Source organism: Podarcis pityusensis, assembly GCF_964106645.2.
Source record: "Podarcis pityusensis genome assembly, chromosome: 1".
Classification (NCBI taxonomy): Eukaryota; Metazoa; Chordata; class Lepidosauria; order Squamata; family Lacertidae; genus Podarcis; species Podarcis pityusensis.
Window position 1 is genome coordinate 106512057 of NC_138028.1, and position 26452 is coordinate 106538508.

Consider the following 26452-nt stretch of genomic DNA (forward strand, 5'->3'; position numbering starts at 1 on the left):
TACCACGTTAATAAGCTGCGTTAATTCTTTTAAAAATAATAGCAGCATTTTATTCAAGGAGGAATTGCAATGCACATCACAAGACTAATCTACAGAAGCTAAAACTAAGAGCATCTAGAGGCTTAGCAGATCAGATTACTGAAAACCCGGATCCTAAAGACTTCGACAACCCGATCCTAAGCTTATTATGGACTCGGCCGTAAATCCTGCTGAATGCAATGGGGTTTTATTCCAGAGAAAGAAATTGGAGCATTCATTTCCTATTCTCTTTATAGTTAACTGTTTCACAGTTACTTGAGAGCCAGCCCCTTCGAACTCTGTGGGACTTACTTCCGAGTAAAACACGCTAAACATTTCGTTGGGCCCGGGCACACATGCACACGCCGTTTCCAAGATCCATCTCTCCAAATTTAACCCCTAGGGAAAAGGAAATAACTACTCCAGTTCTAAATAAGTTCTCAGAAGAAAGATACAAGCCGATCCTAAGGACGTTTATTTTTGCAGCACAACCTCCTTGAACTCAGCTGCCTGGTGGACCTGCTTAGGATCGGGCTGCAAATCTGACTATGACGAGGCGCGCGCGCAAGAGAGAGAGGCATACAAGCTCCGTTGCAGAAGCCATTTAACCAAGCGCAATCTATTTCCCTTTATCAACGGGCCATTTAAATAGCAGCGCATGTGACCCTAGACTTCTAGTGGCAGGGTTGAAATAAGGTGGCAAGAAATCTGCAGAGAAATCAAGCAGAGGAAGAAGAAGGCAGCTCGCGAGGTCTTCGCCTCGCCTCGTCAGTCTCCACTTGAGACTGCAAGTTCCGTCTCCGAAATCACAGCACCGCTTTTTAACATTCAAAAATATAACCATCACAAGAGCAACAATCCCAGCAGCAGCAAAATAAAAAAAAATAGGTGCTGTTTATTATTAATGTCACTGCCAGCTCCCTATATGGGCGTGGAGGCTGCCCTTTGATTAGACAGAAAAAAGACTGGATTCTGTTCGTTTACATGGATTTATTTGCTGTAAACATTAAAATTGTCTTTCTCAAAGAAAGAGTTTTTAGGGATAAAATGTCCAAGGCTAACTGTCATACACCATAACGGAGAGGGGCGGGGGTGGGGTTGTGGGGTGGAGAGGAGGCAGAAACTTAAGGAAGTGCCCTCCTGGAAATATACAAAGAAAAGAAAAAGAAAACTACAGAATATGGCATTATATATATAGATATATATTAAAAAACTTCCTTACTGAAATGTAAAATAATATATTAACCGACAATTTTAGACATTTGTTTTTCAAAAAGAAAAATATACACCTTTTCCCAACCCATCACACCCCCTCCAAAAAAAACCAAAAAAACCAAAACCCGAACACTCCCGAAATAAAAATTCAAAGTGCTCAGTTAATTTCCAGGGAGTTCTGTATATGAGATATAAGCACTCTGGAAACGGTGAAAACGCTTGTGGCATGCAAGACTTGGCTCCGCTTCAGACAACAAAATAATCAAGATATAAACTGTTTTCTTTTAATCAGCATCAACAATACATACGACACTTACAAACAAGGAATGCCGGACGGTGTTTACAAAGACGGGAAATAGGGGTCCCTGGCGAAAGGTGTTTGCTTTTTTCCGGGAAGTGGGGCAGGTTGGGGTTTTAGGAAGGAAGAATCTGTTTGGATCTGTGTAACACGTGTGCCCACTTATTTTACAATTGAGAAAAACGTTCGAGGCTTCTTAGAGAACTACCAATCTTTATAAAATCTAGCAGACTACATAGTGTCTGAAATTACTATTTATAGAATATAGACATTACTGAAATAGCAAGTGCCTATAATAAACGTGGTCCTCCTAGAATGGCCCTGCTTTCTCTCGATTAGGTCTTGAATCGTCAACTTCTATCTATTTCTTCAAGCTCCTTTGATTGATTCTCGTTATTCTTTACTTTCTCCTCCCCCCAACCCAACTCTCTTTTTTAAAAAATTTATTATTATTATCATTATTATTATCAGAATCGGTTTGAATAGCTTATTCATAAATAGGCACAGAATAGTTTTTGTTTTCCTTTTAAAAAGAAAGAAAGAAAGAAAAAGCCAAACCGCATCTGGTGAAATGTACAATCCTTCGCCTTCTGTCGATTCATGCCGCCCCCGTCTCCCTCCCCACACCTTAACTGGTCGTCTATATATATATTACAGCTTTCCTTTACAGCAGAAAATGATTTTTTTATATATAAAAAAAGTCTTAGGTGGGTTCCCTTAGTACACTCGCCTTCGGCAGCAGCTAAGGCTCAGCTTCCTTATCTCAAAAAGTCCTTCATCATAACCATCATCATCATCATCACCATAATAGCAGTAGGAAATTCTGTTTTCCCCCCTCCCCCTTTTTTTTTGTTTTGTTTCGGGGAGACCGGGGTGTATGAAGGATACTGTTTGTCTGTTTTAGGCGATAATAAAAAGCTTGTACCATGGGATTTGTGTGCAGTCCAAGGAACGGGATCCAGGGTGCCTATAGAGAGAGACCCCCCACCCCAATGTCCAGTCTCTGTCCTTCAGGAGAGGCCAACCACAGTCTGAAGGGATGGGAGCCCAGCAGCACCCATGGGTGCTCCTCACGGACCAGGTGTCTTAGTCAGGCCCCTTCATCTGCTTCCTTCTTTCCTTCCTTCCTTCCTTCCTTCCTTCCTTCCTTCCTTCCCCCTCTCTTCCAGGCTTTGAAAGTTCTTCACTTGGAAAGCTCAGCGGCAAAGAAGAGTCCTTCCCTCTCTTTCTCTCTCTCTCTGTCTCTTTCTTTCTTTCGTTTTTTCTCTCTCTCTCCCTCTCTCTCCCTCTCTCTTTTATTTTAAAAAGGTAGCGTGTCCAGGAAAAGTTTGTCGATTATTGCCGGCGGTGGCACCAAGTCTTCGAGTTTCAAGTAGAAGATGCGCTGCAGGCCTTGCGTGCAAAGCGTGCGCAGTTCCGGGAGCTTGCCCAGCAGTTTGGACAAGTAATTGGGCCGGTTCAAGCCGCCGTTGTTGAAAGTCACGTGGTCCTTGAGACAATTGACAATCTTGTTCTGCAGTTCCTCCACCCTCTTGGGTTCCTTCAGGCCGTGCCTCTCTGCAAGAGACAAGGGGCTTATTAGACCGGACGCAGTGTGTGTGTGTGTGTGTGTGTGTGTGTGTGTGTGGCCATCAGGCCTTGCCTAGAAGACGCAAACTTGCAGCTCCTTAATACCAGGAAGAAGCAACTCTCCACTTTAGCTGTGCCCTAGATTGCAAAGGCTAGGCACTTCACCTGGGTGAATCTCGGAGAATCTCTTTGGAGAAGGCACGTGTAAAAATGGCACCGTCCAACTTCTTGGGCACACCGTAATCGGTGTCAACAGACCAGATTGGCACTTTTGAGTGTGCAAGAGGGTCAAACTGTGTAGCAATAGCTCAACACGAACACGCACTGTCTGAGGATGGTTTTGTGCCTTGCATTTTCTATATTTGCAATCGTGAGAGCAGAGTTGTTATTCCGGATTCATTCAAGCCAGATCTGCAAGGGGCTAGGGATAAGAAGTCCATAAATATCCTCGCTCAATCCAGCATAAAATGCAGGAGTTTATTGGCGAAGGAGGAATTCTAATGACGAATGTATGGTAATACTGTAGTATCCTAGTAATCAGGTGGAAAGTGTGGGGGTGAGTATTGTGGACTTTAAAAGGCTGAATTAAAGGTTTCTGGTTTATATGGCTCTGCCTTAGCAAATTGTGCAAATACGAGCCAGACCGTCTTGGGTTGTAAGATTGCAAGCGAAGTGGGAATTCTGATCTGCATGGCTCACTTATAATGATGGGAGGGATGACGCAGTACTTCTTCCAAATTAATTAATCTGGAGCAAAAAAAAACCGATGGGGGGTAGGAGCCCAAAGCTCACCTGTCACCATGGCCAGCGCAGCGATGCAGGAGAAGGCGGAGATGTCGATGTTCATGTTCTGCAGGTTGGACGAGAACTCCACGATCGAGTCGATCCATTCGCCGAAGCCGCGGACGCACTGCAGCCGGTGCAGGACCACGCCGTTGCAAAAGATCAGCTTGCCTTCCACCGGGTTGGATCTGCCGGGGGAGTTCACCCAGGGGCGGAGAGACAGAGAGAAAGAGGCAAACAACTAATTACTCGCGGAGCAATAAACGGAGGGCTTAAGAGGCACCTAATTACTGAGGAGTTAATAAAACGCAGCTCAGCGGACCTTGAACGGCTCAGGATTTTCTCATCAGACTGGCAGGCAGGCATCCATCCACACATCCATAGGCGCGTGCAAACACCCAGGACTGCGCCGCCTCCGATCCCTGCCTAATTGTCCCGGCTCTGCCTCCTTTTGCCTACCTGTAGGCTAACCGCAGGACGAAGAGCTCCAAGAAAGCGGATTCAAAGAGCAGGTCCTGGTCCTGTTTGGGGAGATCGGTGAAGCCGGGGATCTTTTCCGCCCAGCCCCGGATGATTTCCATGGAGCCAGTCAAGAGATCGTAGAACTGCTGGATGTGCTGCGTGTCGTCGCCGCTCATCTGATAGTCCGGGTTAGCCTGGAACTGGAGTCCCCATTCCGGAGAAGAAGGAGAAACGGATGGGGAAAGATGGGAAGGGAAGGCAAGTGGGGGAGGAAGGAGAGAGAGAGAGGAAGAGACCCCAGCAATTTAATGAGGTTCTCTAAAATATATCGCCCGTGAAATTGCTAACCCCATTCCGAGGAGGGGAGCCTGGTTTTTATAACAATTAAACCTCGCTCTGACCAGTAAGGAAATTAAGATGTTCCAGGGCAATTAATTCAATTAGGGGTGGTGCTAGGAAGGTGGAAATTGCCGTGGCCAAGAAGGGTCGGCTTAGCAAAGGCGCCCTGGGAAAGCGCCCCGAAGGACCCGCCAGGAGGGGAAATCCAAGCAGCCCCTGATTTTATTTTTTTGCCTCTGGAAAGGCGAGTGTCGTAGGATGGGTGCGATGGTGACACTAGGAATGAATCCTCTTGTACACACAGGCCCGTATGTGTCGTGAAACACACACACACACTTGTGTGAAACACACACACACACATATGTCTAAGAAGATAAAACACATCCACGCAAGTGTCTGTCCCCATCATTTTATTTAATTTTCATTATTCAGACATATACACGTGTGTCGTGTCCCTGTTGGGGTGCAGAAGCACAGAAGGACCGGGTAATAATAATAATAATAATAAAGCTAGCGTTATGCGGTATGGACAGGGAAAGAGGGAGATCCCAATCGGCAAACCCTCCTCTCTCTTCCCCCACAAACCAGAATGAGCCAAAATATATACCCTGAATGAGCTCCCCAAAGCATTTCGGATAAGGAACTCCACTAAGGCCAGTGTATGGGCTGTCTCCAATAATGACTTTGAGGATCAGGCCTAACAGGTCGGTCCTACTCGCCGTTACTTCGAGAGTAGATCTTTCCTGATTCACTTCCCTAAGCATCCTAAGCAAATCCTACGGGAATCAAAGGCCTCTCTTAGAAGCAGATGTGGGCAAGGCGTTGCTTCTAAGGCGTAAACCTCCCCCTCACATCCACCCCTGCCCCCGACCCACACCACAATCCTCGGCCCCTCGGCCCTGATGTATCTTAAGAGCAGTCCTCCAATATCCCCGCGGTTTCTTGGCAACAGCTTTAGGGCAAAGGGTCTCTCTCCTCCCAAACAGAGAAATGGCCTCGCTACGGACTAGCCGCGTGCTCAGCGCGTCCCCCCCGCGAGGCGGACCCTTCGGCGAATGTTGTCTCCAGCTTACCCTGGAATAGTCCAGGCTGGTCATAGCCGGGTTGGAGTCGACATGGGCTCTCACCAGGGCACTGATCAGACTCACCGGGGGCGACGGGGGAGAGGGCTCCTGGGGGCTCTTCGGTTTCGACGGCAAGCGACCCCGCCGGCCTTTTAAACTGTCTGTGCGAACCACTGCAAAAGAGAGAGCTGGTCAACTCGCCCGGCCAGAGAGGGAGCAGCTTTTGAACAGGAAAGCGAAGAAGCCCTGACATCCCTTACGCGACCGCCACCTCCGCCCCCCGGGGATGCAGTGCCCATAATCTCTTCGACGGCACCAGGAAGCCTCCAACACAAAGGTGTCCAGAGTTCCCACTGAATGAATATTCCTTTATTTGCTTTTCCTCTCGTGCGTATGTGCGCGCGGGAGCAAAAGTTGCTTGTTAAAAGGAACCACCGGTGTATAGTATACACCCTTGTGGATGGAAATCTCGACTCTGAAATTGGGATGGAGCGGTGTAGCTTCTGTGAGCCAGGAATGGGCCTCAGCATTTGTTCGGTCTTAGCCAGTGCTATTTTTCTAGAAAAACAGGTGCCGGAACTCACTCTAAACACTTCCCAATTGAGAGGTGCCGGTACTCACCCGAGAGTTCCGGTGACTTACCCCTGGGAGGAAAAAGCCCTGGCCTTAGCCATGATACGAATGGCATTCTTGTTTAGGAAAGAGTGCATCTGAGCCTTGGCAAAATCCCAACCCCGCCTCGACTCTCTTTGCCCTGGAATGCCTCATCCTTCACATCTTAGACGTAAGGAACCTATGCCTGGGTCCCTTCACGTCTAGGATGAAGGCCATCCGGTTCCAGAGAGGGGCCAGTAACTGCCTCTGCTTCTTCGATGTCATCCTAAGCTCCCTGGGCAGTTAAGGCCTCTGCTTGCCTGTTTATTTACTTCTCTGGGAGATTCCCCTGCGAGTCAGTGTGTGTAGGCGCTCGACTGTGGCCGTCGAGGGACCATGGTCCCAGAGCTCTCCGCTATCTCTGCAGGTTTACTGAAAAGCCTCCCCAGGCTTGCACTCGTTTGCATAGGACTGAATAAGGCCCGAACGCTGCTGGGACGCGGACGTTCTCCGACGTGGCGAACGGGAAAGGAAGTGTGCGTGTCCGCGCTTCCTTCTCGCAGCTGTGGCTGGTGGTTACTCCGAGGACCAGCCCGCCCCGCTCCCAGTCATCCCGGCAGCCCCTCCCCCCCGGCAAGCGGTACCTTCTTTGACCATGCCGACTGCCAGGCACTTCTGAAAGCGACAGTACTGGCACCGATTCCGGCGGCGTTTGTCCACGGGGCAGTTTTTATTCGCTAGGCAAACATACTTGGCGTTTTTCTGGACGGTGCGCTGCGGAAAAGAGGGGAGGAGATTGGGGTGGGGGAGTCCAAAGGAGGCGCCCTCGGTTAAATTCCCTGCACAGCGCCTCGCCATTTCCCCCTCCCACCCCCTCTCGCTCGTCTTCCCCTTCCCCTCCAGCCCTTCTTCTTTTCCAAGGCATTTATCTCGAAACAAATGGGAAGCGAGCGCGCCGGCCCCGCAGCTCCTTGCCGATGCTTGATATGCCAAGCGGAGGAGAGAGGAGACGTTCGGTAAATACAAATCCGTGGGCATTCATATTATTTACATTCCTCCGAGACCTTCTCTCTTTCAAATGATAAGATTATTCAATCAGAATGGGGGAAATAAAGAGATCACTTAATTTGACCATAGGGAATTCCGTTCCACTTGGTTAGCTTAGACACGGTTCTCTGTCCTAACCAATTTCAATCCGAAGGCAAAAGGCGAGCGCATGCAAATAGCTCCCTTCGCCCGCCCGCCCGGCCTCTGTTCGCCTCTCCTTTAGGGAGAGGAAGGAAGGAAAGAAATGGTGTTGTTGTTGTTGTTTTAAAGAGAGTGGGTTGGGCGACGAAAGCTGCCTGGGGAGGACAGCGACTTTCTGACACATGGACCACAGTTTTTCCTTCCTCTTTTCCCCAGGTGATGGGCTGCCTGTAGAGATTCTGAGCAGGCCTCAGGATGCAGCGTCGAGCGCATTAAAATATTAAAAACCCACCCTCATCCATCAGCGCCGGAGTGCGCTCCTAAATTCCTGGTTTGGCTTGATCCCCCTGGTACGCTTTGAGTCGGGTTGGGGCAGAGAAAGAGGTCTGGGGCTTGGCGGCGCTTTCTCTCCCCTGATTCCAAAAGCACGTCTCCGAAATCCTGATTTTTCCTGACTCCCTTGGTCAAGCAACCGGGCATCTTTTGGCCCTTGTGGTCTCCGCAGTGCCCGGGAGCAGTGCCAACAATAAACCCTGGCGACAGAGGAGCTGGGTGGGGTTTCTTCCCCACTTCTCCCACTTTCATAAAGATTATCCGCCGTAACGGATTGTCCGTCCTTAACATATTCAGCAACAGAGTAGGACAAAAGCGTGGTCAACAAGAAAATAAATAAATAAAGTTGCGCTTGGCCAACTCTTCCGACGGCTGGGAAACGCGGGGTGGGGGAGGGGAACCCCAAATCTCTACTTTTGGCAGAGAGTTTAGACTAAAAGGGGCGATTGTAAATATCTGAGCTAGGAATGTGCGTCTGGCGTTTCTGAAGCGCGTGTCAATATTCCCAGGTAGGGAGACCAAAAAGGTGATTTAAACTGTGACTTTCTCAAGTCAAGGATTCGAAGGAGATTTGGGGACAGGTGAGTCGCGAGCTGGTGGGAGAGTTTATGCCGCTTGAATAGGGCCCGATCCTATCTATGCGCGCTGGGACGCCTGGCGCGATTACCAGCTTGTCTCTCTTTAGGATGCAAAGGGAAGAGAACCAGGACTGAAGTTTATTCTGGGTTCATGAACCCTGAGCGCAAGTGTGAGGCTGCCCGCCATAGGGCTTCCTTCCTTTCAGGGCTGTCCAAGGCCGGGCGTCTAATGCGGAGTGGCAATTATCATACCAGGCTAAAACAGCCAGGTGTGGATTCCAATTTGCGGGGGCGGGGCCTCGGCCTAGATTGGGAGAGCGAAGAAGGGATCTATCCATCAGTGCCTTGGAGGAAGGAGCGATGGATGGGCACAGAGGACAGGATAGATACAGGGGAGGGAGGGATGCGGGGATGGAGAGCTGCGCTAGCGGCTCGGCAGCTGGAGAGACGGCCGGCGCAAAATCTGGTCCTCCTCCTCCATCACCACTGACACAGAAGCCCTCCCCCCGCCCCCTGTCGCGGCTCCTTAGCAGCAGCATCTCACCTTGAAGAAGCCTTTGCAGCCCTCGCAGGTGCGCACGCCGTAGTGCTGGCAGGCAGCGTTGTCCCCGCAGACGGCGCAGAGCCCCTCGTTGGAGGGTGAGCCCCGCGAGGGCGGCGACGGCACCTGGGCGTCCAGGAGCTGCGAAGCGTGCCCGATCTGCAGCCCGGGGAAGCCGACAGCGGCGGCCTGCTTGCGGATGGGGTTGGGCAGGGCGAAGGGCTGCCCGTCGTGGTGGTGGTGATGGTGGTGAGGCCCGCCGGGCTCGCCGTTGAGCGGCAGGGTGTGCAGGGGCCCGTCGAAGCGCATCTGGCAGCTGCCCACTGGCGTGCCTGGCGGAGACTGCTTGAAGGAGAAGAGCGAGAGGCGCGGCACGGCCGTCGGGGCCACCGCTTTGTGCATCCCGCCGCCGCCGCCGCCCCCGACGGCCGCCGCTCCGCCGTAGGCCTGCGCGTGGTGGTGATGGTGGTGGTGATGGTGGTGGTGGTGGAAGCCGTGCAGGGGCCCCGCCTCGTCCCACACGCTCTGCCCGGGGGCGAAGCCCGCGGTCGGGGCTGGCGGCGACGAGCACGGCTTGTAGTAGACGGCCAGCTCGTCGGGCTGCTGCGGCCCGGCGGCCGGCGGCGGCTGCTGGGGCGGCGGAGGGGGGTAGCCGTGCGCGTGGCCGTGCAGGGGCAGCTCCTCGACCTTGATGGAGGGCGGCGGGGGCGGCGGCGGGGGTGGCGGAGGCGGCGGCGGCGGCTGCGAGGGCATTTGGTACAGGCAAGGCGGCTTGACGTCGTAGCCCGCGGCGGCTGCGGCGGCGGCGGCGCCGTAGTTGTCCATGAACGTACTGAAGCTGGGGAGAGAAGTGGTGGCAGTGATTTCAGTGTTGGTCAGGTCCATGCTAAACTTGACAAACTCGGGCGTTAAGAAGTCCGAGCTGTACTCCCCGGCAGCCGCCGAGTGGTGGTAAGCGTAGCTCTGCGTGGCCGGGCTGGCTCCTTGCGGCGAGGACCCGAACTGAGCCTGGACGCAGGGCATGGCTGCAAACGAGACACGGCACAACAACAACAACATGGCTCAGCTGGGGGGTCAGGGTGGTTAGCTGCTGCGCAGCAACAAGCCCCCGAAGGGGAAAACCCAACCGCCCACACCGCCCGCCCACACCGCCAAGCTCCCTCCTTGCACCTCCCCCTCCCCACCAACCACCGCCCTCACGTCGGGGAATGGGGTTCGGGTGGAAGAAGATGAAGGGCGCTGGAGGAGGAGGAGGGGAAGTGGGGCAGCAAGGGGAGAAAGCCGGGCTGAGATGGCAGGACAGAAGAGCGGAGGAAGGAGGAAGTTCGACGTGGCCCACCGGCAGGGCGAAAAAAGCTGGCAGCAAAAGGGAGGCTGCAGTGGGAAGATGGACAGAGAGAGGAGGAGGAGGAGGAGGAGGAGGAGGAGGAGGAGGAGGAGGAGGAGGAGAAGAAGAAGAAGAAGAAGAAGAAGAAGAAGAAGAAGGAGAGACAGGGAGCTGGGCGATGGGGAGGTGGGTCAGGCAGAGAAAGAGGTAGGGAAGAGGTCGTGGCGTGTAGAGGTGGGGATGGGGGAGAGAAGAGGGGCAGAGAGGGGGAAGGAAGGACTGATCGTGGGGAAGAGGGATGGGAACGATCCCCTCTAAGCAGAGAAAAGCCCCGCAGGCAAGCCCAACAAGGGCCGTCTGATAGCTGTCAGTGCTTGGGCTGCGGAGGGTGTAGCCCGCATATCCCTCCCCCCCCCACATCGCCCCAATATATTTCCCCCTCCCTCTCTCCCTGCACATCAGATCTCTCCTTCCCATTCCCCTTCCCCTCCCCCTCCCCAAATTGTGCCTAAGCCCATCTCTCCGGACTTGCCCCATGTCTCAGTTTTCAGGTCCCCAGGAAAGGAGCGTTTGGGGATCTGGAGGAGAACGATGGATGGGTGCAAATAGCCAGGGACTCACCCACCTTCAGCCGAGTGAGAGGCGTTTTCGGGGGGGCTAAAGGCGGACAGCGTCGGAATTCAATGGAGGGACAGGTTGCCAAGACGGGAGGGAAGCGCTGCGGACTCCAGAGTGACCCGGGTGCTCCCTGGAAAGCACAAGAAGAGCGGGAGGGAAACAAACACAGAGAGGAGAGGAGGGGAGGGAAAAAAAAAACTTGTTACTCTTTCAGCCTCACTTGGAAAGGACTGGGAAGAGAGCAGGACTTCCTCGAAAGCCCAAGGCAGGGCAGGGGGCACCGAAAGTTTGCGGGCATTAGAACCTTAATATGTGTGGGCAGATGAGGGTGGAGATGTAAGGAGAAAACTTGCTTTGTGTTAGAAAATCTAAAGTAGCTGTCACGCGTGTCATTTTTTCCTCACTGTATATAACAAAAGTGCAATGAAATTTGCTTTGATTCCTCCTCTTACTTCTTAGTAGTGTATGTCTAAGTCTATCCATATATACACGCAGACAGATTATCAAATGCCCCAAGATTGACACAGCTTACTCGGAAGTACTTCAGTCATTAGGAAATTAGACACTTAAGAAAATGTCCTTAGGGTGTGTGTGTGTGTGTGTGTGTGTGTATACTATAGATAGATAGATAGATACACACACACACACACACACACACACACACACTAATTAAATGGCGACACCCACATCTCCCCCTCCTTCCCTTTCCTCTAGAAATTCCGCTGGACTGTAGGAAAAGGAGAAAAACAGCCATAAAGCGAATTAATTAAAAGGCACGCGCGCGCACAATGAGGAAGGCAATTAAAGAGCAAAGCAGCTCCGTCCATGACAGTCCCCGAAGCTGCAGGCGGAACAGGGCGAAAGGGCGCCCAAGGGACGCGCGCGCGCCGACAAAGTAGCAAATCTGAAGAGAAAGGGATCCCTCTCTCAACTCTTCCGGATGGCTTTCGGAACTGACCCACGTCTAAGGGGCGGGAGGGTGGCTGGCTTTTCCCGACCACTACATCCCCAAACACAGTTTCTCTAGATCTACAATGAAAACAGCGCCGGAAAGTTCGACAACTGAAGCCAGGCAGCCGGCCCGCCAAAGGGACTCTCCTCTTTGCGCCCACTCCAGATCCGTGTCCCCGGCATGCCCTAATTCGAATTCCATCGGAAGCAAAGGGTCTCTTCATCTGTGAGCTAGTTTAACCCCTGGAACCCTCTTCCTCTTCTTCCCCTTCCTCCTGCTCTCCTCCGAATTTGGAAGGGATTTCCCTCTCCGGATCGACTCCTGCGCCGTCCCTGCTAGGTCAGGGGGCCGGCATCCCCCCTCCCGGTGTTACAAAGCCGCGTGCGTTACACTAATTTAAACCCCCCACCAACCTCCGGCAGTAATAAAACCTTGAAAGGCGACGACGCGCTGGCTAAGCTTCTCAACTGGCGGAGATCAAAGTCGTTCCCAAGCAACACACATCCGCCCAGCAACTTTTCTCCCTCTACCAATTGAACCCTGGACCAAAATCATAAGAAAATAATAATATAAAACCCCACACACCGAGGATCTTAACCCGCAAGGTTGCGGCACCAAGTCCAGAAGAGGCGAGCAGACTAAACCCAAAGTTGACTTTCCCCACCTTATAATAACTGGAAACAGCCGGTTAGGAATATAGGGGGGAGGGCACTGGTTGGAAGAACCCCCGACCTGAAGGCCGAACAGCGAGGTCTTTCTTTCTAGGAAGAACATTTGGAAGAAAACCTCCTGCACAACGTGTTACTATTTCCTTCCTTGCCCACCCCCCACGTCTCCAGTCCCCCCCCCTACTTTCCCTCGCCTTTGAGAAACCCGGGCAGCGCATCCAGATGGCAGTTAAGCCGAGAGTGCCCCCCACCCCCAGACCCGGCGCGATCCACTTACTTGTTGGGCTGTGGCTGTTTCATTCATTCACCGGTGGGGAGTAGTAGCTCCGATTCCCAGGGGCGGATGGGCGAGGTAAAGCGAGCGAGCGAGCGGAGAGCAAGCGAGAGCGCGCGATCCCAGGCTGCTGCTGCTGCTGCGGCGTCTTCTCGGTCGCTCTCTCCGCCTGCCTGCCTGGCTGGCTGGCTGCTTGGCTGCCGGGCTGCCTGTCTCCCGCACGCGCGCCCCCTCCGCGCCCGCCTCTCCTCTCCTCTCGGCGCCGGGCGCCACGCACTCCTTCTCTCTCCAGGAAGTGCGGCGCGAGAGCGCAGCGCGGGGCGAGCAAGCCGGACGGACTGGCCCTTGCCTGCAATGTGCCTTTGTTTATGTGGGCTCCCTTTTGCCCAGCCAACATGCACCTCGAGTCTCCAAGCGTCAGTGCACGTCAGTGCCGCCCGCCCAATCAGCCGGGCCAGGGGCTGGATCGCTCCGTACCGTTGGCTAGCGCTCGCTTTGGTAAATTTCCGACGTGACATCACCAAGAGTGGCGCTTTTAAGGTGGGAAGCAACTCGCCGCCTCGCTCGCCTGCCTGCTTTCCCTCCTGCCAAGCTGGGAGCTGCTTTGGGCCAAAAGAGGGGCAGGGCTCGCCACTTTCCCCTCTCTTTCTGCCCCCCACCCCACCTCTTCTGGTACACCCCGATGTCCGAGATTGTAAACAAAGAGAGAAGCCTACTTCCCTCTCCCCGCCCCCTGTTGTCACCGACCGAGCCCAGACAGCTGTCAATCGAGATCTCCCCCACTCCCGCCCCTTCGCTGCAACGCGTGTTCATTTTATCTCACAGGAAATCCTAGGATGGTAAAGTTGGAAGGGACCACGAAGGGCATCTAGTCCGACCCGCTGCAACCCACGTCCCCGAGATTTAAGAGTATCTACTATGCCCACTTCCAGATCTGAGGTGGAAATCCACTTTCCTCGGAGGGAGTCCCACTGAATTTGGGGGGGGGGGTGGTTTAGGGGTGCCAACTTGGATGAAATATTCATAATCAGTCACATGATGTGGTGCACACACTGTTTGAATGGCAATGCCTATCAACTTTGGGGGGGTTCAAATATTTTATGGTGGGGGGCGAAGGGACCTCAGCCCCTAGGAGCTGGCTCCTAAGGCGGGGTTTAACTTCTGAGTGAGCACACACAGGGCTGCTCTGCATATCTGTCTGTCTATCTATCTATCTCTATCATCTATCATTCATCTATCTATCTATCTATCATCTATCTATCTATCTATCATCTATCTATCTATCATCTATCATCTATCTATCTCTATCATCTCTGTCCATCCATCTTTAACTGACCCATCTTTCTATCAGAGATTCTGTAGCTTCTCTTATCCCGGATGCGCCCTCCCCCTCCCCCTCCCCGTGCCGCTTCTGCGAGCGGGGCATTTGACAGGTAAAGAACCAGGAATGCATTGACGCAGCCAGTCCATCCCTTTTTAAAAGCTGAGACAACGCATGCAACAAGTTGCACAATCAGTCCCTAGTCCGATTTACGTCCCGAAGCATCACTCCTTCCAGCTGCTCTTCTTTCTTTTCTTAACTTTGCAAAATGTATCATTTCTGAAGAAGCGCGCGCGCGCGCAAGGGGGCGGAGGAGAGGAGTGAGATGTGGAGAGGAGGAATCCATCGGTCTTTTGGGAAAGTTCATGCTTGAAGAACATGCGGCGTCTTTTCCTCCTTACTATATAGATGGGGAACGACAAACACATGACACAATATTATGCAGAAGAATTTGCTCCAGTCCTGCGGGGGAGGGGGAGAGACCCATTTGCAACTATTGCACGCACAGCGGTTGAGTTCAGAGGCAGGGCAAGGATTCACAGGAAGGAGCGTGCGTGCGTGTGTGTTTGGTGAAGGAAAAGTGGGACGATGCTCAGGATCCGGACATGCTTCCTCGGGATCGAGGCTGCAGCCCTAACTAAGCACACGCCAGCTTCGCTGAAGGGAGCGCGAGCGAGCCTTACTTCCTAGGAAACACGTCTAAAGTTGCACTGGACGTGCCCCAGCGAGGCTTGCTTGTGAGTAAGGGCTTCTCCAATTAGGGACTTGCTGCCTTGAAGGGTGGGGTGGGGTGGGAAATATAGGGCTTGCCTGCTCCTCAGCACTTTTTCTTCGGTCTTGCTTGCCACAGTGAGCCACCGGGACGGATGCTCTCCGAGTGGGCAGTGCCAATGCCCAGGGAGTAAGTATTAGTAGGGGCAGGCGGGGCTGGGGCTGAAGGAGAGGGCACAAGCCATCATTTCCTGAGCTGGAAAAGTTGCTCGTCGAGGGAGCCCCGTGCCCACTCCACCCCCTGCTTTCCCAGAGCCCTAAGCAGCCAAAAAAAGGGGGGGCGATTCACAGGCGTCTCCTCTTTCCTTTCCCCTGCGCCCACGAGCCCACCCCCCTCCTCAATATTCCAGGCTGAGAAAAATGGCCAAAAAGTGTCAACCCCCCACCCAAAACACCCACCCACCCACACGCACCCACCCACCTACACCCCTGAGAGATAACACAGTTGGTCATGGGTTCGAGCCCCAAAATATTCCTGCACTGCAACTGTACGATTCTATTATTCTACCCTCATGGGCGTAGCCAGGATTTTTGTTAGGGTGGGGGTAGGCTTTTGCTAGGGGGGCAGTACCTGAAATTCGTATTGGTTTGTATTTATTGGGGGGGGGGCAGCTGCTCTCCCTGCCGCCCCTTGGCCACGCCCATGTCTACCCTGCCAATGGCGTGACACGAAGCACTTGCTCCTAAACTGCCAAGGTTTGACCTGATCTTGCACGTGGGAAGGGTGACGACGGGGGCTTAGCAGCGCTGTGTGTGAAAACCTGAGACAAACTAAAGAGGAGAGAGAGAGTTGTGGGAATCGGCTACTTAACGGCCATGTCTCCGGAAAGATCCTGCGCAGGGTAAGCTTCGCCTCGAGCAGATCCTCAACTTTGGTTAAGAAGACCGACCTGGTCCTTTTTTATTTACCTTGGGGCAATCTGGTCGCCCGATGGCTACTTCCAGCGGTCTTCCCCGCAGTAAAAAAGACCTGGAAATTTATTTATTTTTTTCCTTCCCCAAGTTGGAATTGGAAGGATATCCCCGACGGCCTGAAAATCTCCCCTCCCTTGTTTTGCTGAGCGTGGAGGTGAAGGATATATGAGCCCAGCGGGATTCCCTCCCGGACGGGCCAAGCCTCCCCTCCCCCCCCTTACTCCGTGCTATTTTTAGGAACTCTATAAATAGCACGAGGGAGTTTCGCAGGGTGGTGGTGGTGGGGCTCAGGGGGAGGAAGTGTGCGTGCGCGCGGGGGGGGGGGAGAACGCTGACCGGCCACCTTAAGTTCTCCTCCTCCTTTTGCTGCTACTGCTGCTGCTGCTACTACTGCTGGCCCGGGCGAGAGGCAGCCAGAGGGCGGGGCGGGGAGGAGGAAGGAGGGGGGGAAGCACGAGCTTATTAGCATGAGCCCAGTCGCGTCAGCCGTGGGCTGGAGCGAACGAAAGGGAAAAAGTGAGAGTGGGGAGGGGAGAGCCGGCAGAAGGGGGCGGGGCCGCGCGTGACGCAAGGGGACGGGGCCATTGACGCAACAGGGTCGGGATGCGCCAAAAATAGCCGCGGCGGCAGCAGCAGAGCCCAGGCAGCTTGGCCCGGCGGTGGCTGCTGCTCCATTGCGCGGAGAGAGGGGGAAGCAACAGCCTGCCAGTGGGCTGGGCTATTTTAAGGCTCCCCGAATCGGAAACTCGAAAGCAGCAGCAGCAGCCAGAGAAATGGGGTATTTTTATACCTTTTCCTGGTTTTGAGAGACTGAGAACCTTCGCCCCCCCCTTGCTTGCTTTTATTTTTATTTCTTTTCTTTTGCTTGCCCAAGCCCTCCCTACCTCCCAAAAACGCATGTGTGTGTGTGTGCAAGGAGCTGGGCACGATGGCTCTGTCCCCTTTTGAGTTAAAGAGTTTCCATCTGGCAGATGGGACTCTAAAGACGGCAGCAGCCCTTGATACCTGTGTGCCTATCAGCGCGAGCGCTGTTTACTTACCTCTTTTGTTATCATCAACTTTCTTCCCGATGTGGGGCACGGCGCATTTATCTTGGCAGTAGCAGCAGCTGGCTACCCCAGGCACCCGGGCTCAGGGCTTGACCTGAACCTCAGCTCTACAACTTTCTGCCTATATGGCCCTAAACTACACTGCGCTCGCTCCCTTTGGGGCAACTCCTTCTCAAAAAACTATTGAGATAGATACCCATCCGTCCTTCCACCTTATGACTTGGGTATCTTGTATTGGGCCAACTCTAGCCGGCGAAAGTTTCATCTTTTTATGTTTGTTTATAATGGAAATGATCGGTACTTGTTTTATCTTCAGCAGCCCTTTTAAAAACAGAAACAGTGTCTTTTACATTTGCTTGAAGTTTGACCCATCCATCAGGGCTGGCACCTAACCCCACTGCGAAGGTTTCACAAATTAAGCATCTCTTTCTTTCTTTCTTTCTTTCTTTCTTTTTCTTTCTTTCTTTCTTTCTTTCTTGGATAGTCTGATTTTTTTTTTTTGTAGCATAGGACCACACAGAATGAACCTTTTATTTTTTTAAGCGGAGAGGGGGGAGGGGAGTTCACCCGGAACAAACAAAAGATCGCTAAACCTGTTCTCGCGTTTCCCTCTTAAGCCCTGCTGAAGTTGGCCAATTACAACCATTAGCTACTGCATTTCTGCAATCCTGGCGGTAGAGGGCTCGGCTTAACAATCAATACAAGCAAGTGTATTTGGAACGGCCTAATAAAATCCGAGTGAGGTTTCTAACGTGCTTTGGTAAATCTTGGAATACGTTCTCCAGAAGATAAAAGCTCTACTGCATTTCATTCCTATTTTAGGGAAGGCCGCTGAGATATTACGTATCTCAGTATCAAATGCCTGCATTTTGGGTCACTGAAAGAGTTGGTATTATTTCCTTGGATGTTATTGACTTGTAGATTAATCAGTTTTGGTTAAGAATACTTAATAAAAGTATCAGAGAAGCATTTATTATAATACAAAATGAATGGCAATAAGTGCTTTCGGATTTATGAAAACCTTGTCTACACAAGCATTTTGAAATATTATTTTATTATGTTATAAAAATTATTTTACTGTGTTATATCATGGGATAACCCACCATTGTCAATATACTTTATGATATGGTATTAATTTTTAGTTTAAATAATTATTTAAAATGGGGGAGGGGTGTATATTGCCCTGAGTAACTGTTAAGGAATGCTATAATATTATAATATTATTATAATATTATTATAATATTATTATAATATTATAATGCTATAATATAATATTGTGTTATAACAACAACAAATGCTATTATCAGCGTGACTGTGGGATCTGGCACCTAAACATTTATGCTGTCAAGGCTTCCTGTTCCACCACAAAGGAATCGCTACAACATCAGACTATCATGTTTCAGTGTAAAGACCCTGCAATAGCATTTTGTTGATATACATAATTACTAATTTCCAACCCTGCAAATGAGACCCAGAAAAAGACAGCTCATATCTCTTTACTGACAGAAGAAATGCAGTATGGGCAAACTATGGTCATACTAGTTTTTAAAATGTAAATGTACTTCTTTGTGTTGGAGACTGACTGACAATCTAGCATAGGGATTACGAGTGTGTATGTTACATTCTTAATATTAAATATTAAGAAGGAAAAATATTCCCCCATTGTTACAGAATTTACACCCCAATTCCATATACCAAGCCTCACTGATTTCAGTGGCGCATATCTTCCTTATCTCACAAGGGTTGTGCCTTTCTTTTATGCTAATTCTTCAGGAAATTCAGAGTGGTTTCTGGGGGAAACTCCGGGCAGTTTCATCCAAACACTGTGATCCTTCTGTGGCCAGCTTAACTTAAAAAACACCAACATATGCTCTCAGATCAGACCATTTTGTGGCTTTTTGTAATGGTGGGTTTGATAAAGTGTGTGGCAGGGCAACTCTATGCATATTTACTCAAGCTGCATTGAATTTAGTGTGTTTACTTCTAAGTGGACTGCAAGATTAGGCAGTTTGGGTTGTATCTGACTAAGTCAGCAGACCCAATGAAATAAATGGGCTGAAGCTAGCCATGGCTATTGATTTCAATGGGTCTACTCTGAGTAAGGCTGGTTGGATACAATCTCAACAAAATGGGCCTCACTGCAGCCTGGCATCCAACTGCCAACACATTTGCTTACCATCTGAGCAACACATACTTCTTTGTATTAACTTACACTTAGATCTTAAGCACCATTATTTGACCTCTATTGTTCCATTAATTTCACTTAAAATGTAAACACTTTTAGGACTAAGGCATTAATGGGGTTATTTTTTGTACGCTGGGAAATTTCACAATGTGAAAACGAACACAAAATGACTAGTTGTTACAAGAATAAAAAACAATTTATATGCCCAATATAAATGACTCAGTACAGAAGATGCAACTTTCCACTTGAAGTTTGTAATACATGTTTTATTTTGAATCATTCAACACAAACAAACAAACAATACACTCTATTATGCTTTATGGAAAGATTTTTATGGGATACAGTTGATACACATTACCTGATCTGCATTAGCTGCTAATACTGCATTACAAATTATGCTTCGCCCCAGGGGCAGATTATGAAAAAGCAGAATTTCCATGAAGCAGAAATACATGAGATACAGAGTTAACAACACCATTGACGAATGTTAGATTTGGTGCTACTTGACTCTAAAAAAGAAAATCCAACCAAAACCTAAAAACTCTAGTTCTTGTTACTGGCAAAGCTATATTTTCAAATTATGATGGCTTTTTCTTTCCAATATTTTATCTAAAGCTTTATTTGTGAGAAGCATAAAGTGAGACTGATAAAAGCAAGTCTTCAGAAGGAAGTTGTGTGTGATGGATGAAAATGCAGAAAAAGCTCCTGCGTCTTTAATAGTTATGTATAAAAGAGAAATTCATTAAGTTACCCCCCTCCCTTTACCCCTGCAGAAAATGAGGCATCTGCCAAGTTCCTAATTCTGCACTACTTAAAATGAAGAGCACCATATCCTCTTTTGTATCCAAACACTCCAGGACATGGTGCATTTGCAGGGTTTGCTTTTAGAACTCAACTGCATTTTTTTCTGGTGCCTGGGTCTCAGTAGCACATCAAAGCTGAACACCAACAAAAAGGCAGCTAAAAAAATATCTCAAATTATTACTGCATTATATAAATTATTTGGGAGAGGAATGCTCTGTGTTTCAGCAATCCCACCTCTCTTTCCAATGAGAAATTTACTAGATTTTGTGTAACCCCTACATCCTAGACATAATTACTAATACGTAAGCGCTATTGATTAAATGGCACTTCCAAGCAAAAGGCATACCTGGGCCTTGATGCTTGTTACATTGGCTATCCTATGCCCTTCTTGTACATTTTAGAACTTACTTATAGCTGGGCCCTTATAGTGATAAGTCACATACTAATTACCACATCTTTAGAATAGATATAATATAAAATTTCATTGCTCATTTTAAAGTTCTGAAGTTAACAACATAAACTTGAAGTTGGGTAATTAAGTAATCCTTATATAGACACTTATTAAAGTATTTATACATATTATCTTAAATCTACATCTATCATTTTGCCAATTAAAATTAGGACTTTAATTGCAATTAAGTAATTTAATTGCCAATTGAACAGCAAAATTGCTAAGTGACTAATTTTAATGCCTATTTTAATTACCAATCATGACTGGGGAGGGAGCTAATCAAGCAGTATCAGAGTAATGATGTGAAAAAAAAGAGAGGGAGAACAAACATTCATGGCTCCATGCTCAAAAAGAAGCCTATGTTAAATAAATGCAAACAGTTTTATAGATGCAGCAAAATGCTACATTTTGGTATCTAAATACTGGAACACAGGACACAATTAAAAATATCAGCCATCTGTTGTACTTTCACATTTTGTGCCGTAGTCCATAACTTTCCCCCACTAAAAATCCAATAATTCTATAAGGGAGAGAGATTGCCTAAGCACTTGTAACCTTACAGGTCATATGTGGAATGATGTTTTAGAACAACTTTAGAAGTAAAAACTACATGCAAATATATTCTGTTCTGTTGGGAGGAGGGAGAAAACACTACAACATTAGCATCTTTCACAAATGCAATCACTTATTAAGATAGCTAATATATCAACATGAAAAGCAGGAATGCTGAAATATTAATATATCAGGAAGACAGCAGCTGTGGTTGTAATGAAATCAGAGTAAGGCTTACGGGTGAACCTGTGCATTTAGAATCCACAATATGCAACGTTCAGATTCTTTCTGGTTTGCTCTGCTTCCCTTCAGGATGAAAGACATAAGCAATGGTGTCATCAGCATTCCTGTCTGACAGTTTAGCAGATAAAAACCATGAATGATGAAATTTCCTGGGCCAACTGAAGATCTGTTTTGGAAGGTCCATATTAAAATCATAACTATTTTTTTCTGACGTTTCACTAAGAGCAGTTTCCTCTTCAGCTTGTTAGGATGCTTCCAACCAATAATGGTTTTCTGTTCCTTTAAATGACTGGTTCCGCAGCCAAGCCAATCTTATTCTTATTTAAAGAAAAACTTCTCATTAACAAAATTCTTTATCTATGTCAGGACTGCACAACTATGATCACGAAAGGTAAGTAGGGCTTTTGAGACAAATAATCCTGCATTGTTTGTATACATGACATCAGAGCTCTTCAAAAGGCTTTTATTGGCTCCAATTCAGTTGTAGATATTTACCCAAAGGGGTTTCTCCACTAAACTGCATATTACACTGCAACCATGTGCAATGTGAGCCCAGTGGCTTCTTCTCCATTGCAAAGCATCCTCACTAGAGAAGGCTGGAGGGGGAGGGGTTCCAAGCCCTCCTCTGCTGCACAGTTTCCTCCTGAGGGCATTTTGCAATGGAGAGGAAGCCATCAGGCTGTTGTTACACATGGACTGGGCCTTAAACTCTTATGGAGCAAATAGGGAAATAATGTTTAAAGATGTTGATACAAGTGTTCATGTGAACAGATTATGTGCTTCTAAAACCAGATCTATATTGCTATTTTTAGCAGGACTGGCATTACTACGTCCATTTTTTACACCTGTAGGTGTGAAATAATTATTTGCATAGTTCATTATGTAGGCATTGCAATCAGACTTTGAGTGACTGTAGTTGAGTGGGGCAGTTCCCACAAACCTGAATATGTAATAGTCCAAAAGAACACTTGATTGCAAACTAACAGGACAACTTCATCCACTCTCCTATTGAAGTCACATAGCGGACTTTGAAAATGAAAATGACTTTCCCTTCCTTATTAAGACCATACCAGCAGAATTCAGCATCTATGATTCTCCAAACATACTGGATACTGATTGCAGACATGTATCGCAGTAAGCATGAATATCCTGTTTGGCTAAGTCTAATATAATACAACGTTGAACAACTTTTATACTATTCCTTGTAATAAATTACCACGTGGAAAAGAATGTAAACAACTATTTCATTTCTATATGTTGGGGCAGGAACTGTCTGCGTTGAAAATATAAATGGAAGGAAATGTGCAGCAACGTAAGAATAATTATAAATGCTGTTACTCCTAAAATATTCTTCTTCTCTCTCTTATACAGTCTGTCAGAGACAAAAATTGCAATCAATTGCAGCTTTGGGTAGTATATTGCCCCGGCAAGCTCGACAACCTGACTGAGTACAGCCATGCAACTCAGACTTTGAGCTCTGCAAAACCTTTATTTCAAGACTGAATAGTATTTTTCTTCTCATTGTACGTCAGTGCATAGAAGCTGTGGCAGACAAGGGCAACAAAAAACAGATATGTTAGGAATACTGTCCAAGGCAATAGGATTCTAAGGAATGTTATCCTATAAACACTAGGCAATATCTGAATAAGTAAGAGTAAACTAATGAGAATCAATCAACAATTTACTTAAGTCGATTGATTTTGATGGGTTTACTCTGAGTACGGATATCATCACTGACAAGAAAAGTTTTGGAAAGGCTTAACATACTTAATAGGCTGAGATATATTTGCTAATGAACAAGTCTGGCTGACTAAAGTCTATAGATTACATACTTTTTATACTTCTATGAGGACAGTTAGACCCTTTCTGTAAAGTTAAATTTGTATGATTAGATGAGATAAGCATATTTGTCCTTCTTAAACAAAAGATATATGTATTTTTTTATTTTTAAAAACACCCTTTAAAAGTAGCTCTAAATGAAAACACAAAAGATTTGCTATCTATTCCATTTCTTTATATCCTGCTCTTGTTCTTTACTACTATTCTTTCTGCTCTTTCCCCTTTCCAGAAAACTGTACATGGAAAAAAATACACAGAACAGGATGGCAATAATATTGTATGTATAGAAAGTTACATTTAACATAGTTATTCTTTGTACTGTCAATTTATACTACGGAAGAGTAGGCCATGTGACATATCTGGTAGTTCACAGGATCCCAGCTGACAAATAAGAGATGTTTTCAGCATTTGGAGTCTTCCTGCATCTCAGTTCACATCCTTACTAGACAGCCTGCAAGATCTGCTTACTGTCTTATAAAGTCTCAGGTCAAGGAATATAAATTGTACCAAGCAATTTATCTTCTTGTTCAGAGTCATTAAATTTCCTCCCAGAATATATTTGATTGATATTGTTGGAGGTGAAAGGCTAAAGGGACCATATGGCAACATGTTGCATTCCATATGTTATCTGCCCATCCGTGCTTAAGCTGCCATTAGCAACATCTGCACCCAGCGGAAATCCAGCTGCGCAGAAAACTATTGTCAAAATTGAACTAACTAAAGAAAAACGACACACACAGAGAGAGGGAGAAGTAGGAGCAGGTTGAACACTAGCAGAATACAGATAGTGCTTTACTGAGAAATGAGAAAAGGCAGGAGGAGGTGGGGGAGGGGGAAGGAAAGAGAATAGGTTTGTGCGCAAATTTAATTGATACGTGGTGTGCGAAATATCTAGGGAAGAAAAGAGCACGCACACGCCTTCCGGTGTGCAGTGGATCTTAAAACGGATCCTTCGCGCGGCTGCAAAAAGCTCCCCCTCCCCCAAGAGAAAAGGCTTCTCGATCTAAGAAATAAGGGTGGGGACAAGGAAAGCAAGCCCCTCCTCCCTCCCTCCCTCCCCTCTTTTTTCCTTTTTCTTTTTTCTTTGCTCTCACAAGTTCTGGTCGTTGCAACTGGGGACCGCTTCCTGCGGCTCCATCTGCGGCTCCTCTGCATGCAAGACTTACCTGCTTCTGGGGCTTTCCCCTGCTAATTCCCGCTTCCTTCTTGTCAGTGAAAGGCGCGCTGGCGGAGGTGTGGGGCTAAAGCTCCCTTGGGCCCGCCAGAGTGGTCACCTCCAGGGGGCTCTGGCAGTGGCGAGGTGTTTCTGGGGTGCTGCTGGTAGCAGGCAGCGAAAAGCGCGCGCGCGCCCTCGAGTGGGGGTGTGTGTCTTCCTTCCTTCCTTCCTTCCCACCCATCTCTCTCTCTCTCCTTCCTTCCTTCCTTCCGAGCCCCCTCGCCGCCGCACACAGAGCGCCCATTGTAGCCGCCCCAGCGACGCCGCAAGCCCGACTCCGCCAGCCAAGAGCGTCAGCTCCCCCGTCAGCAAAGCTTGCTCTCCGTGACGGCAGCGCCAAGCTGTATAAATAGCCCGGCCCAGCCCGGGGAGCTGGAGGGAGGCGGCGGCGGCGGTGGGGGGAGGTTTTTCCATTGACGCCGCCAGGAAAGGAAACAATGGCTTTAGGGGCAGGAGCGAGTGAGCAAGCAAGCAAGCAAGCAAGCAAGCAAGCAAGCAAGCGCTCCTTCGCTCGCTCGCTCCGGGCAGGCCAGCCGCCCGCGCGCGCCAGCCACCCGGGGAATGCGCCTGGCTCTGCGCCAGCGCCGTCGCCGTCAGGGCTTCCCCGGCCTCTCGCTTTCCCGCCACAAGCGAAGCTCGCGCTCAGGGCGCTCTTCCTCTCCCGCGCGCTCGCCCCCTCTCCGTCCCGCGCAAACCTCTCCTTTTCTCGTGATTTGCAAGGCCTCGTGGATTAAAGAGAAGGGAAGGGCGGGGGGGGCATCGAAAACATTGAAACGATCTGCTCCTAATTCCTTAGTAGACATCTACTCTCGAATGTGTTAGAAAAGTTTGGGTAGACACGGCTCTGAACCTATTCCGACGTGCACCCTGTAAGACGTGGACTGGAGAAATATGGAAAGTGCTTTCAGCTTGCACAAGAGTTCCTTCCCACTTCCTTTTTTTTAAAAAAGGACTTTATTATCTTTTATTATTAGGGTTTCGGCTAATCCCGCATCAGCAGAGTCCATACTGGGAAGTTACACTGCATTTTTCTGCTTATATAAAGGCTGTGCCTTGGGAAGCGCCAATGTGGCCTTTATGTCAAACTGCATCGGATGGAAAAGTTTGGCAAAGAATGGATTCTTTACCCTGACAGCTGCAGTGCAACAGGATTTCATAGCGAACACACACAAACCACCATTTGATGGTCATGTTATATTGCTTCAGTTACTTCAAAATGTTGAAAAAAAACTCCAGTCTTGCTGAGTCGCCAGCTTATTTCTGAAGAGAGACCTGAATGAAAGTGCTGCCCTCATGACAGTGTGTCACCACTGTTTCACTTGTGACTGGGGCAGACAGAACTTTCAGAGATGTTGAGCTGTCAGTCATCTCTAAAAATCCATATTTCGGTTTCTTAAGAATTGTGGCAAACAACTGCATTCTGCAAGAACAGAATGCAGCCCAGAATGCTCCCACTGGAAATCCCTCCTCTGCTCTGAGATTTACAGGTGAAACTCGGAAAATTAGAATATCGTGGAAAAGTTCATTTATTTCAGTAATTCAACTGAAAAGGTGAAACTAATATATGAGATAGACTCATGACATGCAAAGCGAGATATGTCAAGCCTTTATTTGTTATAATTGTGATGATTATGGCGTACAGTTGATGAAAACCCCAAATTAACAATCTCAGAAAAATTAGAATATTAGATTAGAATAACAATCTCAGAAAATTAGAATATTAAATGAAATCAGCATAACAAGGATTGCAAATAGAGCAATATTGGACTTCTGAGAAGTAGAAGCATGCATATGTACTCAGTACTTGGTTTGGGCCCCTTTTGCATCAATTACTGCCTCAATGCGGCGTGGCATGGATGCTATCAGCCTGTGGCACTGCTGAGGTGTTATGGAAGACCAGGATGCTTCAATAGCAGCCTTCAGCTCTTCTGCACTGCACTGCTCAGTCTCATGTCTCTCATCTTTCTCTTGGCAATGCCCCATAGATTCTCTATGGGGTTCAGGTCAGGCGGGTTTGCTGGCCAATCAAGCACGGTAATCCCATGGGCATTGAACCAGGTTTTGGTACTTTTGGCAGTGTGGGCAGGTGCCAAAGTCCTGCTGGAAAATGAAGTGAGCATCCCCATAAAGCTTGTCTGCGGAAGGAAGTGCTCCAAAATCTTCTGGTAGACAGCTGCGTTGACCCTGGACTTAATGAAGCACAGTGGACCAACACCAGCTGATGACATGGCTCCCCAAATCTCTTTTCTGATGAGAGCAGCTTTTGCATCTCATTTGTAAACCAA

At 48.7% G+C, this 26452-nt stretch overlaps 1 protein-coding gene across 4 annotated transcripts; it reads right to left on the reverse strand.

The window, feature by feature from the left end:
* Positions 1–1503: 1503 nt before the first annotated feature.
* Positions 1504–13185, reverse strand: NR4A2 (nuclear receptor subfamily 4 group A member 2). 4 transcript variants are annotated; one of them, XM_081003200.1, is made up of 8 exons: positions 12825–13185; positions 10931–11057; positions 8986–10007; positions 6987–7116; positions 5833–5921; positions 4343–4545; positions 3893–4071; positions 1504–3088 (listed from the first exon to the last, which is right to left on the reverse strand). In XM_081003200.1, the coding sequence occupies exons 1-8, from the start codon at positions 12849–12851 to the stop codon at positions 2832–2834; spliced, it is 2034 nt and encodes a 677-aa protein (XP_080859326.1). In that variant the 5' UTR covers positions 12852–13185; the 3' UTR covers positions 1504–2831. The 4 variants fall into 4 exon arrangements, with proteins under 4 accessions (XP_080859326.1, XP_080859325.1, XP_080859327.1 ...); XM_081003199.1 differs by having other exon boundaries at positions 5758–5921; positions 12825–13184; XM_081003201.1 differs by lacking the exon at positions 12825–13185 and having other exon boundaries at positions 5758–5921; positions 10935–11060.
* Between the last annotated feature and the right edge of the window lie 13267 nt (positions 13186–26452).